The sequence below is a fragment of the Macrobrachium rosenbergii genome, chromosome 10 (assembly GCF_040412425.1).
Source record: "Macrobrachium rosenbergii isolate ZJJX-2024 chromosome 10, ASM4041242v1, whole genome shotgun sequence".
Lineage (NCBI taxonomy): Eukaryota > Metazoa > Arthropoda > Malacostraca > Decapoda > Palaemonidae > Macrobrachium > Macrobrachium rosenbergii.
This window is the reverse complement of record NC_089750.1, coordinates 33,770,053-33,792,002: the sequence shown is the minus strand read 5'-3', so window position 1 is coordinate 33,792,002 and position 21,950 is coordinate 33,770,053. Positions and strand designations below refer to the sequence as shown.

Genomic DNA, 21,950 nt, shown 5'->3' with positions numbered 1-21,950 from the left:
TAACCTAACCTCATGGTATTGCTATGTTTTAATGCTCATATATACATTTCGTACAAATGTTAAAAGACCATCTTTACTCTTTCACAGGTAACAGTTGAGTACAGATTAATGAAACAGCATATTGTACAACACAATACCCTACCTACAGTGAAGGCTAATTGCACAGTACATGCATTTGCTCATGTTTCTGAAGTACGTCACTTAGGAGATTTAAAGATTCCTACAGAGATTCATGATACGAATATCACCGAGTAGATATTGAATAACTTGCAGAGAGCTGACATTGCTGAGTGTATTTCTAAAACCTGCAATAGCATTGCTGTTATAAAATTAGTGATTTCATTTTTGGCAATAATTTTAGATGATTAATCAAAACACTTGCCTGCACTGAAATTCATATTTGAACAACTACAGTTAATGATTGAATCAATTTCGTTATTCATCATAGCTGGTAATATTGTCTTCTTTGTTTTATGAATGTTCCCCTCAAAGTTCTAGGCTCTTGAGAGATAAGAAATTCCTAACATTGCTGAGGTACTCTACCATCAGAAGTGTGTCTCCAAACAGTTTACCCCAGCGTCAGAACAAAATGACTCTCATTTTCTGATGTACATTAAGAATAAATGTAAATCATTACTACCCAATGACAAAACAGTGGTACTGACAGTGGATGAAACTCATTTGAAACCACATTTTGATTATGAAGGCGGAAATTCAGTACACTTGTTGAGATGTACCAGGAATAAATGGCTTGGCTAGAAAGATACAAATAAAACAATGAAGTTCCCACGGTTCTCTCTTTTGATGGAAATCATATTTTAGAAAATGAAATTAATTATGCACCATTCAGCTCTGAAAAAACTTCATGAGATAGAAGATGGTTTACTCTTGAAACATTATTATAAACTGTCACGAAAAGCGATCTCCTCACCCACTTTTGAGGAACTAAGAGTTCATTTAGCTTTACAAATATTCAATGGGTATCTCATTCAAGCTTTACTAACTCTTGGAAAAAATCACTGTTTCCCTTTTTATTCAGAAGTTGCAGATTATGTAATTTTTTTTTTTACTTTACATTTGATAGACAATAATGAATGTAAAATCTCCATATAAAGGTCAAAGGTTAAATAATAAATATGCTGCTCCAATAAGTAATGAAGGCCACTGTACAGAAAAAACAGCAAAATTAATAATATTGGTTTCTAGCATCTTAATGAATAATTATTGTTCCCAAGAAAACTATATTGTAGCAACAAAAAGTTGAATAAAAGAGAAAGCTAGAAACTTCAACTACCAAATAATAGCTGCATGTAAAACACAATAATTAAGGTATTTAATTTACATATAGTAGAGTAAACCAGTGCACTGCCGTCTTGTAATTTGACATTAAGACTATGTATAAACAATGTTTCAATACAATGAGAAACATGTTTGTACTTCGGTATATACTATATTGTAACTGTAAATAAATTTTGGTTCAGTATTTTATTTTATATTAATCTCTTGACCTGTGTTTCACGTTATTACTCGGTGCACACAAATTAATGTAGATGAAAAAATTAAGAAAATTAACTAAATACCATGACTGGCAAGCAACAAATTGTCTATGCTGGTGATGTTTTGTTTACATTTCTTTTGTCTGGGAACGTAGTCCATGCTAGCAACTCGGACTACCGTTGCTTGCGTCACAATACATCGAACAGGCCTTGTCTCGCAGTGGTCTTGGTTAAATACAGCAAAATAAACATACCGAGTAATCGACTCCCAATCGACTGATTGCTATCATCGCGATTTATAATACAAAAGCAATATGAGGATACATACAATATTATTGGATACAGTGAAGTAAAGCAGAAGTTTTTAAAAGATCCATGGAAAAGATGCATATTCGTTATATTGATGTTTGTATAATATGATATTAACCCTCTAACGCCGAGCCTCTACTTACAAAAGTGTCTGTCGTATGCCGGCGGCGTTCGGGAGTTAGCGCCGAAGTGGAAAAAAAGTTTTTTTTTTTTAAATCACAGCACGCTTAGTTTTTAAGATTAAGAGTACATTTTTGGCTCCTTTTTTTTTATAATTGCCTGAAGTTTAGTATGCAACCATCAGAAATGAAAAAAATTATCATTACCATATATAAATATTGAAATATATGACAGCGCAAAAAAAAATTTCATATATAATTGTATACAAATCTCGCTGTGAGCAAAACGGTTAAAGCTAACGAGTTATTTTTTTTTCTTTGTATTGTACACTAAATTGCAATGATTTTGGTATATAACAAATTGTAAAACGATCAAAGCAACACAGAGAAAATATTATCACAAAATGATGCATGAATTCGTAACGCGAGGACATAAAAACAAGTTTTTTTCAAAAATTCACCATAAATTGAAATATTGTGCTAGAGACTTCCCATTTGTTGCAAAATGAAGGTAACTGATTGAATATTACTAGACTGTAAGTGTTTTAGCTTACAATTGGAGTTTTCGACCATTTCGGTCGAGTTAAAGTTGACCGAAAGTAGAATTTTTTCTATTTATCATGATTTGTGTGAAAATATTTCAAAACTGATAAAAGCTACAACCATGAGTTATTTTTTGTTGTATTCTACATGAAACTGCACACATTTCCATATATAAAACTTTATGTAACGACTAAAATAAAACGGTGCAAACATTACGACAAAGTGACGAAAGAATTTCTGAGATGTTCGGCAGAGTTACAGCGCAGACGTAAGGAAAATGTTTTTTTCAAAAATTCACCATAAATCGAAATATTGTGTTAGAGACTTCCAGTGTGTTGCAGAATGAAGGTACATGATTGAATATTACTAGAATGTAAGAGTTTTAGCTTACAATTGCAGTTTTCGATCATTTTGGTCGAGTTAAAGTTGACTGAAGGTTGAAATTTTGGCACATCATGATTTATATGGAAATATTTCAAAACTGATAAAAGATACAACCATGAGTTATTTTCTGTTGTATTCTACATGAAATTGCACACATTTTCATATATAAAACTTTATGTAACGACTAATATAAAACGGTGCAAACATTATGACAAAGTGACGAAAGAATTTCCGAGATGTTCGGCTGAGTTACCGCGCGCGGACATAAGGAAAGTTTTTTTTTTTCAAAAATTCACCATATATCGAAATACTGTGCTAGAGACTTCCAGTTTGTTGCAAAATGAAGGTACACAATTGAATATTACTAGAATGTAAGAGTTTTAGCTTACAATTACGTTTTTCGACCATTTCTGTCGAGTTAAAGTTGACCAAAGGTTGAAATTTTGGCACATCATGATTTATATGGAAATATTTCAAAACTGATAAAAGCTACAACCATGAGTTATTTTCTGCTGTATTCTACATGAAATTGTGCACATTTCCATATATAAAACTTTATGTAACGACTAATATAAAACGGTGCAAACATTATGACAAAAGTGCCGAAAGAATTTCTGAGATGTTCGGCAGTTACTTTGCTAGCAGAGCGTAAGGAAAAGTTTTTCAAAAATTCACCATAAATCGAAATATTGTGCTAGAGACTTCCAATTTGTTGCAAAATGAAGGTACATGACTGAATATTACTAGAATGTAAGAGTTTTAGCTTATAATTGCGTTTTTCAACCATTTCAGTCGAGTTAAAGTTGACCGAAGGCTGAAATTTTGGCACTTATCGTGATTTATATGGAAATATTTCAAAACTGATAGAAGCTACAACCATGAGTTATTTTCTGCTGTATTCTACATGAAATTGCGCACATTTCTATATATAAAACTTTATGTAACGACTAATATAAACCGATGAAAGAATTTCTGAAATTTTCGGCCGAGTTACCGCGCGGACATAAGGAAAAAGTTTTTTCAAAAATTTACCATAAATCGAAATATTGTGCTAGAGACTTCCAATTTGTTGCAAAATGAAGGTAAATGATTGAATATTACTAGAATGTAAGAGTTTTAGCTTACAATTGCATTTTTCGACCATTTCGGTCAAGTCAAATTTGACCGAAGGTTGAAATTTTTTGTAGTCGACGTACGGTACGTTCACTCGGCACCCAACAGGCAATTTTAGTCAACGTACGATACATCCAGTCTGCATTTAAGGGTTAATACAGTATGTGAATATAGGGTATTGTACAGTATAATGTAGGCTGGGCTACCGTATATGTATGATATACCATTGTGTAGGCTAAACTAATTCTTGTTTGTTATTCAATTTCTCTTTGTATTGAATTACCATAAGTCAGTCTGCATTAACCTCCAGAATTGGCTGATATTAATAATTACTATATTGTATATGTATACTGTAGAGTACACTTTATAGTGTAGGCTAGGCTACCATATGTATAGATGGTACTGAATACCTTAGTGTAGGCTAGGCTATATTTGAGATATTTTTTCCAACAAACGATGGTTTTTTGGAACCTAACCCCATCGCGAAGGGTAGGATAATACCTGTACTTTCATATTTTCGTGACTAAATGCGCTTTTTGTGATAAAACTATTAAAATACTCGGGTATAAGCATTTTTAGACAGGTTTTTTGGTGTTTGAGCTATCAAAATAGGCAGTTATAAGCATTTTTAGAGGGGCTTCAAGTATTCGTGGATTTTAGCTATTCGTGGAGGGTTGTGGTATGCATCCCCCGCAAATACCGGGTGTCAACTGTATGACTTTTTAAAAATAAAAACTATGTTATCTAGAGATGACTTCTAATAAGTACCGTATACAGGAAGCCTTCAACAAGCTACACATGTAAAGAGAAATACCCTTACACCATTTTATTATATAAGGAATTTAAAATAAAAAGATTTCAAGATCGGTCATGGAACCATTTAACCAAGTATGTCAATAGCACACTGTACAGTATTTTTATTTACCAGTAGTTTAGCAATCTCTTTCGCCTTTCTCCACGGCTTTTTTTTTTTGCACTCTTAGCACTCTTCCACATTTTAAACTTCTCTACTTCTTTCTTTGACTTACTGTTAAGATTAGATAATCTACATAATGCAGAATATTGAGGCATCTGTTTTTACTCCTTGTAGCTTTAGCTTCTTTCACCACTGCTACAGTATATCAAACAGCAAAAGGCTCAGGACTCTCCTTTGATGGACACCATTTGTCTCAAATTTTTCTGGTGAACCAACTATTGTTTTCACTAGAGATCTTGTGTTATGGTATAAAAACTACCACCAGATCATGTGTTCTGGTACAGAAATGTCACCAGATCATGTGTTATGGTACAGAAACTTCACCAGATCATGTGTTAATGGTACAGAAACATTGCCATGCACTCTTATATAATGTCAATCGCACTGCTCATCTTGGTACTCTGTCAAATCCTTTCTCAAGAACTGAATATATAGAGTATATCTTATAACTTTTTCCATGCGTCTGTTGCTGACCTATCTGAAGGCTTCTGGCCTGAAATCTAAATGACAAATTTAACATTTTCCTTATTATTTCAAAACCTGCCAGTATCCCCTTTTCCTTTTCATTGTCATACACTTTATCCAATCCTTTGGTTCTATCGCTTCCTTTTATCAGGTTTACATATATTCTAGTCAGCTCAGTGATTGACACTCCATTTGTTAATTTACAAGAAATGCCAATTTGACCATAATAAAGCAACTGTTTTGTTTGGCATGAAGAGGTAAGTACCCTCTGTATAAGAGAAACACTGAATCTAGCATTCATTCACATGGAAATACAGTTCTTTAAATAAAAAAAAATTATATTACACAATTCATTCAGAACGAAAGTGAAAAGGCCATTCACGCAATGACTAATCAGGCAGCTTCACTTACCATTTTGGTGAGCTCTAGTCTATGAACAGCTGCAGAAAATAATGCACTGGACACTTCAAAAACTCCACTAAAATTATTTAAGTCATGAAACATGACCATTATTTCGACTATTCTCATCATCACATTCCAACGCTCCTCAAAATTGTCTGTATCCACAATACACCGCATAAACCAGTGCGTCACCTAAAACAAAATAGAAAAAACATTTTAACAATTGTAACTGTTTACTAATCTCTAGTCATATATCTGACAGAAGCATATTTACAATTGCAACCATTTATCTACCCAATTATAATCATTTATCTACTCATAACAGCATCTCAAACCCTTGATATCTGATATTTAAGGATAGGACATAACCTAAAAACAGTGAAAAGACTAATAAAAAATGTCACAGTAAATACAGTTAAAAAACAAAGAAAACCAACACTAAAAAATTTATAAAATGCACTAGATATTCAACACAAAAAATATCTCAGTATACATTTTAAACTAATGTACATCTGCTGCCTTTGGTCTTTTTTCAAAAAATCCTTATTACTGATGTTGTGGCACTCAATGGGATACAAAATCTATTTTTAGCAATAATATTCTACATGTGAAAAAGTTTTATTCAGTCGTTAAAATTATAAATTTACATGGAAAGGTATACAGTACGTACACGGAAAAGCATTTAAAACACAAAATAGCATTATACAACGTAAATTATTTAAGTCCATTATCCTCAAATGCTGTCATGTAAGCCAAGGGTCCTTACCACTTTTCCACAACCCTTAAACTGCTTTACAAAGACTTCAAATATCACTAAAATCACTTCTGGTTACTGATATATCACACAATCAAAATTAACTAAATTCAGTTTAGGAACAGATTACAAAATGTTACACTTCAGAATAAAATTTTGGCATGTAAATTTTATTCAGTGTTTCATAATAAAAAATCTTGGTACTGTGCAGAAAATCTCCCCTTGAAATTTTTTTCCTCAAACTTTTGTTATACAGGTGCATTTGAAGTACAATTGATAAACATTTGGATAGCCAAATGATTTCAGTTACAGAAAAATCTTTTTCCAATATACAATAATTACCAATATAAAAATATCAAAACCATCCATTCCAGTTATAAACTTTTGAAAAACTAAATTGTAAATTGTATATTAGTTTTTAAAAAATATAGCATTTTGAAAATTTCCTTTTTTTGTATGCAGAAACTCCAGTATGTACACATATTTACCACTTCCATACTCCCTTTACGCCAAATAATGACATTTAAATTCCTTTTACCAAAAAAAATAACTTGAAATTTTAATTCAAAATGATGTGACTGAACATCAAAAATAACATTTATTCCACAGTAATTATTCATGGCAAAAACATTTTTTTATTTGTATACTTCCTATGTATATAAACCGAACCCTTTTAAATGGATATATTTTTTACATATGACTAAACAGCTGAATGAGCAATTGCAAGGATAGCCATATGGTGGTGGTAGTGAGGGGGCAAACACCCTCTATTCAAAGCTGCCAGCAGGGACTTATGGGGTGGTCGAGCTGGAGGACACATTAAAAAGCTCTGTTTACATACCTAAGAAAAATACAAATTACTTCTCAAAATATATTTTTTTGTTCCAACATGAATACAAACCTTTGCCTTTTAAGTGGAGAGTTACTCATTAGGTGGAGGGTTGCCTTTAAATAACCATAGTAGCAACATTCCACATAGAATATGTTCCTGGAGGGGAGAGATGCTTAAAAGGAACATTCTTCTCAAGAACCCCTTACCAATCTGGTGAGGAGACCAGATAAGTCATGCCCTGGGCTATAACCACTAAACAACTGAGGAAAAGTGCTTCTGAAGAGCCAGGTCACTTCCCAAGGGGAGTGACATGTTGGCAAGCAGCATACCTTGACTACTAAATAATGAGCTCCCAAAAGCAACAGAATCTAAAGTAAAGTATAAAAATTTTTATGATAAAATTAATTATTTAATTACTTACTGTTAAAGTTAGCCTATATCTTTGCGCCATTAGGTGCGATTGGCATTTAGAAAAAAAGATAACGCTTGGTTAACCTGCTAGGAATGGCTCTGTGATCTCCTGTTTCCCACCAGGTGGCGCTGGAATGTTTATGTTCAGAATTCTTCATGACCGCCCACTAAGATGTTGGGAGGTTGGGTGGGTTTCCACTTTAACAGTGGGTAAGTATCCAAATAATTAATTTTATCATAAAAATTTTCATTACTGTATTTGGAATGAATCTTATCTACTGTGAAAGTTAGCTGACTACCACATTGAATGAGGGCAGTGGGTTAGCGCAGCCAGAGAAATAATGTTCAACCAAGCAAACTGAAAGCTTTGTAATGGGAAAAAAAAAGTTCTCAACATTCCTGCCTGTTGTGAGCCTTACTGGGAAGTACTAATGCCAGACGATGGAACCACAAAAGGGTGTGAGGCCCTCACAGCAAGAGTTGTCAGAGGATCCTTATAAGGAAAAAAGGACTATCTTGTAGAGTACTAGTGACTCCTGTGCCTGAGTCAAAAGCCCATAACCAACAGTCCACAACTACAGACAACTACCACCTTCATATATGAGGGTGTGCTTCTATACACCAATGTGTACCTTTATGCTCCCAAAATTCAATAGCGGGATTTCCTAACAACTAACGACAAGATAGAAAGCAAGATCACTATCATATTTGGTTCAGGAGAAAGCGTCCCAGCCTCAACGAAAGGACTAAGGGTTTTATACCTCATACTAAATTTGAACATTTCGCAAATAATGAGGCAAAAGCAGTTACCTCTCCCCTGAGCTGCATGACAACCATCTCTAGCAAAAGGTTTTAAAGGAAATAAAAACCTGCTTATGGTATGGAAACCATGAGGATTATTTCCAAAAACGGTAAAAGCTCAGGAATCAACTGCGTGTGCATTGACTTAAGCATTCTTAGACACAGGAGTGTTTGGCCTTCTAACACCACAGATAAATTCTTAACTCCTCCTCTTAAAGGTTTATATCTGTCCACGTAAACCCTTAAGAGTTCTAACTGGACATAAGACAGCCAATCCTTCATTGCCAAACAAAGCACTAAAGTTAGGCACTGTCACAAATCTGGGAAGGGCTTTCACTTCTATATCATTTCTTTAAGCAATAAAAAGAAGAGGGAGATTGCCACTAGAAAAAAGCTCAAATGTAAGAAATGGCTTGAAGCTCACTAATATAAACCCTTAATAGTTCTAACTGGACATAAGACAGCCACTTATTCATTACCTAGCAAAGCAGTTACATTAGGCACTGTCACAAACTCTGGGAAGGGTTTTTCATGTCATGAATCTGGGAAGGGTTTTCACTTCTATATCTTTTCTTGCCACAGCAAGAGCAACAAGAAAAGTGTCTTCAAATTTCTTAAGTGATGCCTTATCAAAAGGCTCAAAACTGAGGTTATGTTAAAATCTCAAGGACTGTGTCTAAATTTCATTGTATATCATGATAGGAAGATGAAATGTCCAGCACAAAAGACTGAAAACGTCTTCAAACTTTAAATCGAAAGCAACATTCCAGTTAGCTTGATGCAGAACTGAATGCAATGTAAAGAGGTGTCCTTTGATCACTGACAGAAAACTACTTTGTGTATCTGAGATACTGGTAGAACTTAAAACAGGATATCTTGTGGAATGGGTGCTGGATATCACTCTGGACAAGCACCAACATCAATATACTGACCACTGTTATTGATACACAAGTCTAACAGTGGAGAGCCTTTTAGACTTAAGGATTGCTTCCTTAGCCATTCTAGAAATGCCCTTAGCTCGTACCAGACAACTGACAATCTCCACACAGTCAGATGAAGCATGTGGCGGTTTGATGGAATCTTCTCAAATAAGACTGTCTGAAAAGATCTTTCCTGAATGGAAGAGAATGAGGAACATCTACCACCAGAAAAGGAAGTAAGGGGAACCATTCCCTTTGGGGCCACAAATGAGCTATCAAAATCATCCTTGTGTTCTGCAAAGCTCACAACTTGAGTATTTCCTCAAAACAACAAATAGAGGAAACGCATTAAGGTCTAGATTCGACCATTCTTGAAGGAAGGCATCAGCTGCCCAAGCCTGAGGATCCTGGCATGGATGGCAGTAAACTGGGAGTGTATTGTTTTGGGCAGTTGTGAACAGATTGGTGTTTCAGTCTCCCCAAAGGTTCCACAACTTCTGGTAAACCTGAGGGATACGAGGAGACTATCTGACCGAAGACCTTGCCCTTTTCTGCTGAGTTGGTCTTAAATAACAATGTTTCTCCCTAGGACAAAATGAAGCAATGGATTGCTGTTGTTGGACTCAGTCCAAAGGATAAGGAAGCTTCTTTGCTAGCCTGAACAAATCTTTGATCTGTGTCTCCTTTTAGTCTTAAGTAAAAATTGAGACTTGCTAAGACCATTCCAAACTGCCAAGAGCTATAGGTTGTTTACCTTCCAACTCCCTGACATCAAATGTTTCTCAGAATGGCCCCCTAATCTGCCTCCGAGACATCTGAGGACAGTGTAAAAGTTCTTGAGGTCTACAGGCCAACCCAATACAGTTCTCAAACGTGGTAGAAAATTGTCTATCCAACGCTCTGTTGGAAAACCCCAACAAGAGAGGTGATCTTCATCTCCAGATAAGGAACTGACTGGATTGGAAAAGCATAGATTAGTCAACACTGAACAAAATGCCCACTCCTGACGCTAGGCATAAAACATAATTCTTCATCCTCACGGTCATCACAAAATCAAATTGTAAGAACGACCGATTTGTCCTTATATGAGAGAAATACTCTGAGACTAAGCAGATGACTCCATCCTGCTAAAAACTTCAACACACAGGAGAATACTTTACTTCAACTGAAGGTGTACTAGGATGTGGAAGTACATTCCTACATGTCAACAGAAATCATCCTTTGCCCTTCCAAAAGGCGGCCAGGACCAAACTGAATGACTCATCAAAAAGGGAGTAACATGAATGAACTTGTTGAGACTGGAAACTTCCAAACCTGGCCTCCAGCTCCCTCCCTGAGGTCTTAGGAGCAAGAAAAAATCATGGTAAAACCTGGATGACTAGAACAAAAACTGGCTTGATGGACTCGTTGCATAATAACAACTGTCCAATCTACCCCTCCCAACTCATAACTTCTCTGTGTGAAGACAGTGGAAAGAAGGATATCAAGAAGTTAATAGAGGTAAAAATATAACAGAAGGTACAAAGAATCCTTCCCTGAGAACCATCACTACCAAAGGTTCTTCTTTAAACTTTGCCAGACACTTCCAAAACTCTGTCCATGACCTTCTGAGGATCCACAAAGCCTACTTGAACTGGAGTTCAAAACATAATCAGTTATGGTTAAAAATATAATTTTTTTTCATTTAGAATGAGAGCCAGATCACCACTGAAGCAGAAGTCTTGAGTGGTTTGGGAAATTCTACATGGAACTTACATGCAAAAAAGGTTGCAGGGTAAGGATCCTAGAGGACAGACTTCAAAGGTAGTGCTAAGAATTTTCTAATCCCCTGATCTTAGAAGATGGCCTTAAACACATAGGGGTTAAGGAGACCATGGTGGGATACTGTCAAAAAGAGCTACTAATGGTTGAGCAAGGCTAATTTATATGGTATATGCACAACTTTCCATTAATTTACAACTGAATTGTAAAAGGGAACAAGACATTCCTCCCATTAGCCTCGTAAGTCAGTCTATCAAGGAGAGGTTAATAAACTGACGCCTCATCAAGAAATGCTGCCTCTTCAGGACTAATATTTATCATCCTTATCATCGCTTATATATAGCTACATACATACATAACCATATATGCATGAATAAATATTACATACATATATATATATATATATATATATAACAACAAGCAGGAGTCCAAAGAAGACGACAGATCAACATTGCATATTTATTAAGAAACGTTTACATGTTACTAAACACATCATCAGTCTGTAAAATTGAAAAATACACATTAATTCTCTAATTTAAAATAAAAGCTAAATTAAAAACGGCAGTTAAATTCTTTAAAATTACAACATACATAAAAAGTAAAAGAAAGGAGATTTTCTAAGTCTACCTGATCAATAGAAGGGGAAAGACAGTGAGACCACAAGCTCACGCATGCCCAGAGTATACTTAGGCCAAGTGCAGAGGAGAAGAAGACACGTTGGAGTTTAAAAAGAGGTGCATGGCGTTTAATAAACAAAGACTCAAGGGTTAAATAAGCCGATTGTTTGGTAGTTCCCATGATGGAAAAATGTTTTTATCTATATTAACCTTGCATTTAACGGCATGATTCCTAATGCTAGAAAATTCGGGATTAGTTATCACGTGAGCCAGTTCTGTAGCTCAGACCTAAGTGGCTATAATAACGGACCTGCAACATTCTCTTTGATGAGCCAACATAACTACCAAGACATCTTGGGCATTCAAATTTGTAAATAATATTGGACTTCATAAAGGTCTGTAGCTTGTCCTTATAATTAAAAAGCCGCCAATCCTTAGTGGATTCATAGGTATTAAATTGAGTTTTAGAAATCAAACTCTTTTCAATTATTTGTTTGACTTTGGATCTAAGAAAGTCGGAGTCGTAAAATGGTATCGTAGCGTACATAGTCAGTTTAGGAACATTATATTTCACAACAGAATCAGAAAAGTTACGTGCTACAATCTTGTTAACTATTTTATAAAAAGTCTTTGTGGGTATGAATTTTTTGGTAAAATATTCAGTAAAAATTCAATTTCAGAGTGAAATTTGCCCAGCTAGATGTATAACGGAGGGCTCTAAAAACTAGAGTTGTTATGGCATTAATTTTAAAAGAAAAGAAACACGAACTATAAAAAGTTACCTCCAAGGCCTGTATAAGTACTTTTCTAAAAACTGATGTACTAAAATTATGGTCAGAGCGGGTGATTTTTACGTCTAAAAAGCTAGTGTATTCTCAGTCTCCTGCTCAATAGTAAATCTAATGTTGGGATGGCTAGAGTTAACGTAATCTAGAAAAGATTGACATTGCCACGAATGTTTAAATAGGGCAAAAGTATCATCCACATATCTCCTATAGTAAAGGGGTTTAAAGGATTCGGGACAGTTTAAAAACTCTTCTTCTAAATGTGCCATAAAAAATTTTTTTCTCCTGGGGCCCAATGGGGACCCCATAGCAACTCCTCGACCTGCAAGTAAAGTTGTTTGTTAAAAATAAAAGCAGAATCTTGCACTGCAAGTTCAAAGAGACTTAAAAAGTTGTCTATTAAAACCGTGAAAGATCCAAAGTCAAACAAATAATTGAAAAAGAGTTTGGATTTCTAAAACTCAATTTAATACCTATGAATCCACTAAGGATTGGCGGCTTTTTTAATTATAAGGACAAGCTACAGACCTTTATGAAGTCAATATTATTTACAAATTTGAATGCCCAAGATGTCTTGGTAGTTATGTTGGCTCATCAAAGAGAATGTTGCAGGTCCATTATTATAACCACTTAGGTCTGAGCTACAGAACTGGCTCACGTATAACTAATCCCAACATCTAGCATTAGGAATCATGCCGTTAAATGCAAGGTTAATATAGATAAAAAACATTTTTCCATCATAGAACTACAAACAATCGAAACATTTAACGACCCTTGAGTCTTTGTTTATTAAGCGTCATGCACCTCTTTTAAACTCCAACGTGTCTTCTTCTCCTCTGCACTTGGCCTAAGTATCTCTGGGCATGCGTGAGCTTGTGGTCTCATATTGATCAGGTAGACTTAGAAAAAAATCTCCTTTCTTTTTACTTTTTATGTATGTTGTAATTTTAAAGAATTTAACTGCCGTTTTTAATTTAGCTTTTATTTTAAATTAGAATTAATGTGTATTTTCAATTTTACAGACTGATGATGTGTTTAAGTAACACGAAAGCGTTTCTTAATAAATATGCAACTGTTTAGTTGACTGTCGTCTTCTTTGGACTCCTGCTTGTTGTTGTTGTGTACTTCCCAAATATATATATATATATATATATATATATATATATATATATATATATATATATATATATATATATATATATATATATATATATATATATATATATGTATATAAATCACACACACACACACATACATACATAACCATATATATGCATATACATATACATATATATATATATATATATATATATATATATATATATATATATATATATATATATATATATATATATATATATATATATATATAAATCACACACACACACACACACACATATATATATATATATATATATATATATATATATATATATATATATATATATATATATATATTATGTCACTGACATCCTTGACACCAACTACAGCAGATTCAATCTTACGAGCCTTTTCAGTGCTGTTAAAGGTGTTTTGCAGCGCTGTAACTTGATGTTGCATCAATATACGGCAAATAGCTAAAATCTGCTACTACTTGACATCCCCCCCTAAAAATGCTTCTAACTGGATATTCAAATTGTTCAAAAACCATACCCCCAAAATAAAAACATTTATAACTGCTTATTTTAATGGTTCAAACACCAAAATTATAACAAACTATCATTCTACACAGAATATACCTTAAACTATCATCTAAAACACTTTAATATCATTTCAAAGTCATCTTACAACATTACCCTTAAAAATATATGGCTTACAGTTAAGTGTGAAAACTATTCAATTTACCACTAATTTCAAGTACAGTCAACCCCCGGCATTTGCAGGGGTTGAGTACCACTACCACCTGCGACTAGCTCGAATCCGTGAGTGCTTAAAAGCCCTCTAAAAATGCTTATAACTGCCTATTTTGATAGTTCAAAACACCAAAAAAACCTCTAAAAATGCTTATACCTGAATATTTTAATAGTTTTATCACAAAATGTGCATTTAGTCACAAAAATATGAAAATACACTAATTTGTGAATATTTCTCAATAAAAAATAACGCAAATAGGCGAACTTTCTGCGAATAATGTATATATATGTTCCAGAGAGAAATCCACGAATAGATGAAGCCACAAATAGGTGGGGAGCCACTGTACATCCATTTTCTCTCATATCTTAAACTATCATCCTACATAGAATATACCTTAAACTATTATCTAAAAAACTTAATATTTCAAAGTCATCTTAAAACATTACAATTTAAAATATGTGGCTTACAGCTAAGTGTGAAAACTATTCAAGTTATCTCTATTATCAAGTACAACCATTTTCTCTCATATAATATTGAAGCAGTCCTGTTTTCTTTGTAGAGTACATGGGGAAACACTTGGAAATTGAGTACTGTATACAGTACCTTAATATTTAATATGCATTGAAAAATAAATACATTTTACTGACAGTTTGCTGTGTTTACTCCTCTCTTAATATTTGAAAGTTATTAAATAATTTTTTATCATAAACATGTATTTAGTCATGAAAACAACATGAAAATACAGTACAATAAACCCCCCTTATTCATAGGGAATGCATACCACACCCCTCCACGAATAGCTAAAATCCCCGAATACTTAAAACCCTTCTAAAAACACTAAGAACTGCCTATTTTGATAGTTCAAACAAAAAATATCTCTAATAATGCTTATACCTGAGTATTTTAATAGTTTTATCACAAAAAGTACATTTTGTCATGAAAATTATGTGAAAATACAGTAATTAGTGAATATGTCTTAGAGAAAAATACTGCGAACGGGCGAATTTTCCGCGAATAATGTGTATATACATTCCAGAGTGAAATCCGCGAGTAGGTGAGTCTGCAAATTGCGAGACCGCGAATGCGGGGGCTTACTATAATTAGTATTTCTCGATGAAAAAATCCGTGAATTACCTAATTTATTGTGAATAATTCGGTGATAAGTTCCACAGAAGAATCCACAAGCAGGTGAATTTCGAATCCTGAACCATCAATGGCGGGGTCAACTGTGTGTATGTATACAGGTATACAGGTATATATATATATATATACAGTATATATATATATATATATATATATATATATATATATATATATATATATATATATATATATATATATATATATATATATATATATATATATATAATATATATATATATATATATATATATATATATATATATATATACATATACACACACACACATATATATATATATATATATATATATATATATATATATATATATATATATATATATATATATATATATATTATATATATATATAAAAATCAATCAATCATCAATCATTTCCTGTGGCACCCATGGGGATGCAAGGGGTCTTGATGAACTCATGCCACTACATTCTGTCCTGGGCTAACTCTTCATGGTCTCCCCAACACTCTTCTCCTGCTTCCCACCTCACTGTCCTTAACCATGTCTCTTTTGGCCTACCTCTACCTCTTTACCAAGAGCAACCCACCCTGGTGTATCTCGTACCATTCCCTGTCTTCTATACACATGGCCTGGCCACTTCCAGCATGAGAATCCAATATACTCATTGACTGGCTGCACCCCCTTTTCTTCTCTAATTTGATATCTATCCCTCCAATTAATTCCTAATATTCTTCCGAGTGCATTATTTTCAAATGCTAATAATTTATTATCCTAAGTCACTGTACTGTACCACGACTAAAGCCCATAAATCAAAATACTCCTAACCATTGCCTTATAAATTTTGATTTTTGTATGCACAGAAAAATTGCTATTATTCCAAATATTTTTAAGCAATCCTGTGCATTTTCAATATTCGTACTCATAGTTTCAGTTTTTTCACTATTAATAACCAAACCAACCTTTTGACCTTCACTCACTAGACAATCCAACACACACTGCATCTTTTCTGGTCCCTACTGATCAAAACCATATCATCAGGATAATCCAAGTCAAGAAGTTTCAAAACTCCCCAGTGTTATCAGATGTGTGTAATGTGTGTGTGTATGTATGTATATATATATATATATATATATATATATATATATATATATATATATATATATATATATATATATATATATATATATATATATATATATATATATATATATATATATATATATATATATATATATATATATATATATATATATATATATATATATATATATATATATATATATATATATATATATATATATATATATATATATATATATATATATATATATATATATATATATATATATATACAGTAAAAAGACTGTAATTGTAAATAAAATTTACAATTACAAAGATATATTTAAAAGCTAAGACTGCCAACCAACCTTCAGTTTGGGGAGAGGAAGACTGAATAGCACGAGAGAAAACAGAAGGAGACATGTCAACTAAGACACAGTTGGATCAAAGAGGTTTGGGTATTCAACTGGGGAACTAGCTGTTTAATGAGCAACGACTCTAGAATGGGTAGTTTGTGAAGATTTTGCATTTGCCCTATGATGCAAAAATCATCTCTCTTGATATGAGTTTTGCAAACTTTTGCACAATTCCTGATATTCGAATGCTCGGGGTTGGAGAGCCTACTTCCTGTGCGAAAACTTATTCCATGATAAGAATTGATTCTGACCCTCAGTAACCTCTTTGTAGATACCACATAAGTCCCAGAGTTACACTTTGGGCAAGTATATTTATATACTACATTAGAGGTCAAGAAGGGACTTAACCGATCTTTACACTTAAAGAAAGACCCAATGGTTAAGGGATTTTTTCGGTATTAGTTTAATACTGACTGCACTATGATGATTTTGTATGATCTGGATAAACCTTTTTCTGAAGGAGTCAATCATGTAAGAATGGAGACTTCGCATAAATTATTAACTTCGGTACCGTGATAACTGTTTTAGTATCGTTGTGAAACAGATTATTAAGGAAACTACAAAGCATCTTTAAAAAAAGTTTTTGAGGGAAGCAACTGTTCTTAGAATATTCCAAAAGGTAATTTATTTCCTGATTGAAGGAATGCCATTTTGATGTAAAAAAAAATGCCCTATGGAGTAAAGTTGACACTGAATTAAGCTAAAAATTATAAAAACATGAGCTGTAATAATTAGATCCTAAACCCATAAGTTTTCTTTCTAAAAACAGAGGTGTTTAAAGAACCACTCTCTCTTGTTACAAGTACATCTAAAAAAGGTAGTTGACCATTTTCCTCTCTTTCTACTTTGAATTTAATATTGTCATGTTGAGAATTAGCGTATGCTAAAAAGGAGTCAATATCCGAGTCTGCTCTGAATAATGGGAATGCGTCATCAACATACCCTACATAAAAAATGGGGTGAAACCTAAGAGGACACTCATCAAGCATGCGCTCCTCCAGGGAGGACATGAAGACGTTCGCAAATGTCAGACCCAAAGGAGAGCCCATGGTTACACCGTCTACTTTATTTATATGGGGCAAGGTTATTTTTCATTATATGAAGAGTTTAAGTAGAAATACAGTGGACCCCCCGTTTTCGCGGGGATGCGTCCCACACCCCCCCACGAATAGGTCAAATCCGCAATTGCTTACAACGCCCCTCTAAAAATGCTTATACCTGTCTACCATGAAGGGTCAAACACCAAAGTATGCCTAAAAATACCAGCCAACATCAAATATACATTAAACTATTACCTTATTACTGTATTAATCTTTGAAATGATACTATTAATATAATTTCAAATGCCATCTTAAACATTTATCATTACATTTATACGTCCCACTTAGTATGACTTACAGCTGTAGGTGAAACTAATCCAGTCCCCCTCGTATTCAGCTACACATTTTCTTTCATACAGTTATAAACCGTTCCATTTTCTTTTCAGGGGAACCATTGGTATTTACATACAGTATGAAATTCACAAAAAGAGAGACAAAAATTTAAAAAACGTATGCACATTTTAAAAAATCTAATACTACGTATATTTGTACCTGTCTACCATGAAAGGTCAACACCAAAGTACTGTACAGTATGCCTAAAAATACCAGCCTACATCAAATATACATTAAACTGTACCTTATTACTGTATTAATCTTTGAAATGATACTAATTAATATAATTTCCAAGTCATCTTAAACATTTTATCGTTAAATTTATACGTACATACTGTATGGCTTATAGCTGTAGGTTAAAATAATCCAGTCCCCCCTACGTATTCAGTCACACATTTTCTTTTTGGGGGGAACATTGGTATTTACGTATACATAATTCACAAAAAGAGACAAAAAATTCTTTAAAAATTTATGCACATTTTTAAAAATTTCATACTTCTGTACTTATATATTAAGATTACTACATACGTAAATCACACGGGTACTCACCAGCGATGAATGTTGATTAAAGATGATGATGATGAATTAGCTGTGCAGTCGCGATGAATAATGATGAAGATATGACTGCACAGCAAAGCAGAGTTGTTACAACTCATCTGAGGGTGCCTCTTCACCTTCAGGAGGCACTTCTTCAGATGATTTGGGAGGCACGACTTCAGGCGGTTGGGGAGGCATTTCTTCAGAGCGATTCGAGAGGCACTACTTCAGGCGACTGGGGAGGCACTTCTTCGGGTGATTTGGGAGGCTTTGGAGGGTCTTCTTCGTCCGTTTGATGAACATGGTGATAGGCAGCTGCTGTCGCTGCTTTTTCATGGTGGTGAGGTTTGATTATAGGGCTCCCATGCTGAATCAAGCATGTTTGAAAACTTTAAGGAGTGTTCCATAAAAGAATCCCATGTTGAAACATACTCCTGCAGATCCTGAATCATTCTCTTCATGTCGGACAGACGTTCCAAAGTCAGGCTGCTCTCCTCTTCCTCCTGCTCCTCCCCTGAACCTGGCATATCTTCCTCCTCACTGGCAGACTTCGTCAGCTCTTCCATATCCTGGTCCATCAGGGGGTCAGAGTGAGCATCAATAAGGGTGCCAATTTCATCCTCGGTGATGTCCTCGAAGCCTTCCCCACCTAGAATCCTCGCCAACTGGACAGCCTTATTAATGGCCGAATGCTGAATTTCTTGAGGAGAGAAGCCCCTGTAATCATGAACACACTCTGGCCACAACTTGTTCCAGCATGCGTTCAGGGTCTCCTTCTTCATGTCATTCAGTGATCGGCTGATGATGCTCAGACATGTGGCAATCGTGAATTTACGCCAATATTCTTTTAGCGTAAATTCACTGTCACTGTCCATTGCAGTTACAAGGTGCTGGAGGGAGTTCCTAGTAGAGAGTGCCTTGAAGGCACGGATCACGCCCTGGTCCATAGGCTGGAGGAGAGAGGTGGTGTTGGGAGGGAGGAACTCAAACTGGACTCCCTTGTAAGAAAGATCGAGAGGGTGGCCACCAGCATTATCCATAATCAGCAACACCATGAACTCCATGCCCAAGTCGTTCAGGTATTGCCTAACTTGAGGGACGAAGCTCTGATGGAACCAGTACTCTGTGAGGACTTTGGTGATCCAGGCCTTAGGGTTATGCATCCAGAACACAGGAAGCAACGCCTTGTTCTTATTCTTGAGGGCACTGGGGTTTGCAGTCTTGTAAATGAGGCCTGGTTTAAGCATGAAACCGGCTGCATTCCCACACATGAGGAGGGTAACCCTATCCTTCTGGGCCTTGAATCCGGAGGCTTTAGCTTCGTCCTTCATAAGGTATGCCCGGGAAGGCATCTTCTTCCAGAACAGGCCAGTCTCATCCATATTGAACACCTGTTCTGGATGGTAGCCCTTCTCCTCGATGATATTCTTGAAGGCTTCCGGATATTTCGCGGCTGCTTCAGTGTCTGCAGATGCAGCTTCCCCATGCAGAGTAACAGACTTTAGGTTGAACTGCTTTTGAAATCTGTGGAACCACCCCTTGCTGGCCTGGAAACCTTGAGGCGCTGATGATGGTCCTGCTTGGGGTTCTTCCCCCTCTTCTTCTTCTGCTGGTTCATCAAAGCCTAGAAATTCCAATTCGCCTTCTTCAACGCCTTCCTCTGCTTGTACTACCTCGTCGCCTTCCTTAGCAGTTGATAACTGCCGGTGAAGTTGTCGTGCTTTCTCGCGAATGATGTTGGAGTCGAGGGGCACGTTTTTCTTCCGGCAGTCCTTTATCCAGATTGCCAGAGCAGATTCCATTTTCACAATTGTTTTATCCCGCACTGTTGCAACTGTCTTTGCACTACCGAAGTAGCTCATACTCACAGCCTTGCGTATCTCCGCCTCTTTCTTCTTGATATATCTCACTGTGCTCTCATTTACACTGAAATGGCGACCAACCGCAGCAAAACTTTTGCCCTCCTTTAACATGTCAAGAAGTTTCACCTTCTCCTCGAGTTTCATAACAGATTTCTTTCTTTTAAACTCTTTGCCAGAAGGCTTTGAAGGAGCAGGGCGTTTTTTAGCAGGCATTTTAGGGCCAAATACCGCCGATTCACAAAGATAAAAAATCGAAACGGACAGACGCACGGTTTCACACGGTAAGATGCTGCGAACTATACGCACAATCTGAAGATGATGCCGTGGAGCGGTCTCCCAGAATTCCGTGTTCGCGAGTTGGTTGTGAATGTTCACCCAATCAGCGCCAAGTGAACAGCCAATCAGCGCCAAGGAAAATGAATGGTGCTTCAGGATTGGCTGCTTTGCAGATGACAGCCAATAGTGTGTCGAGTATCACTGATCCTAGGTACACAGCGTCTAGCATGGCGATTTCTTTGTATTTGCAGAGAGGTGGCTTGGGTGAAGCACTTTTAAGAAAAACAAATATATATTTTTGAAATTTTGCTGTGTTTACGTTAATATATTACAGTACTGTAATATTTGAAAATTAGTAAATCATTTTTAACTTACAAAATGTACTTACAGCAGTCATTACAGTAATATATACTTTACATACATGAAAATGCTACGTACATAGGTGTAAACATCGTACCCTGCAGTATTCCTGTTGTATTACGCATTTTAGATATGCTCTTACTACCCGTAGTACTGTACTATACTATGTATCATCCTAAAACACTTTTTGTATGTAATATTTAAAAATCATCTTACAACAAAACATTTTATAAAATGTACGTACTGCATGCGCAGAAGGTCCGTGTTAGTACATGTACGCACAACCAATAGTACCATGCATATACCGTAGCGGGAAATTTCGGCAAATGACCCAATATACAACC

At 35.1% G+C, this 21,950-nt stretch overlaps 1 protein-coding gene across 1 annotated transcript in view; it reads right to left on the bottom strand.

Annotated features, from left to right (window-relative positions):
- Window positions 1-21,950, bottom strand: part of LOC136842589 (son of sevenless homolog 2-like) — a 553,642-nt gene that overhangs the window by 200,524 nt on the left and 331,168 nt on the right. Inside the window, 1 exon segment of the mRNA XM_067110139.1 lies at window positions 5,817-5,999. Coding sequence (XP_066966240.1) covers window positions 5,817-5,999 — 183 coding nt within the window.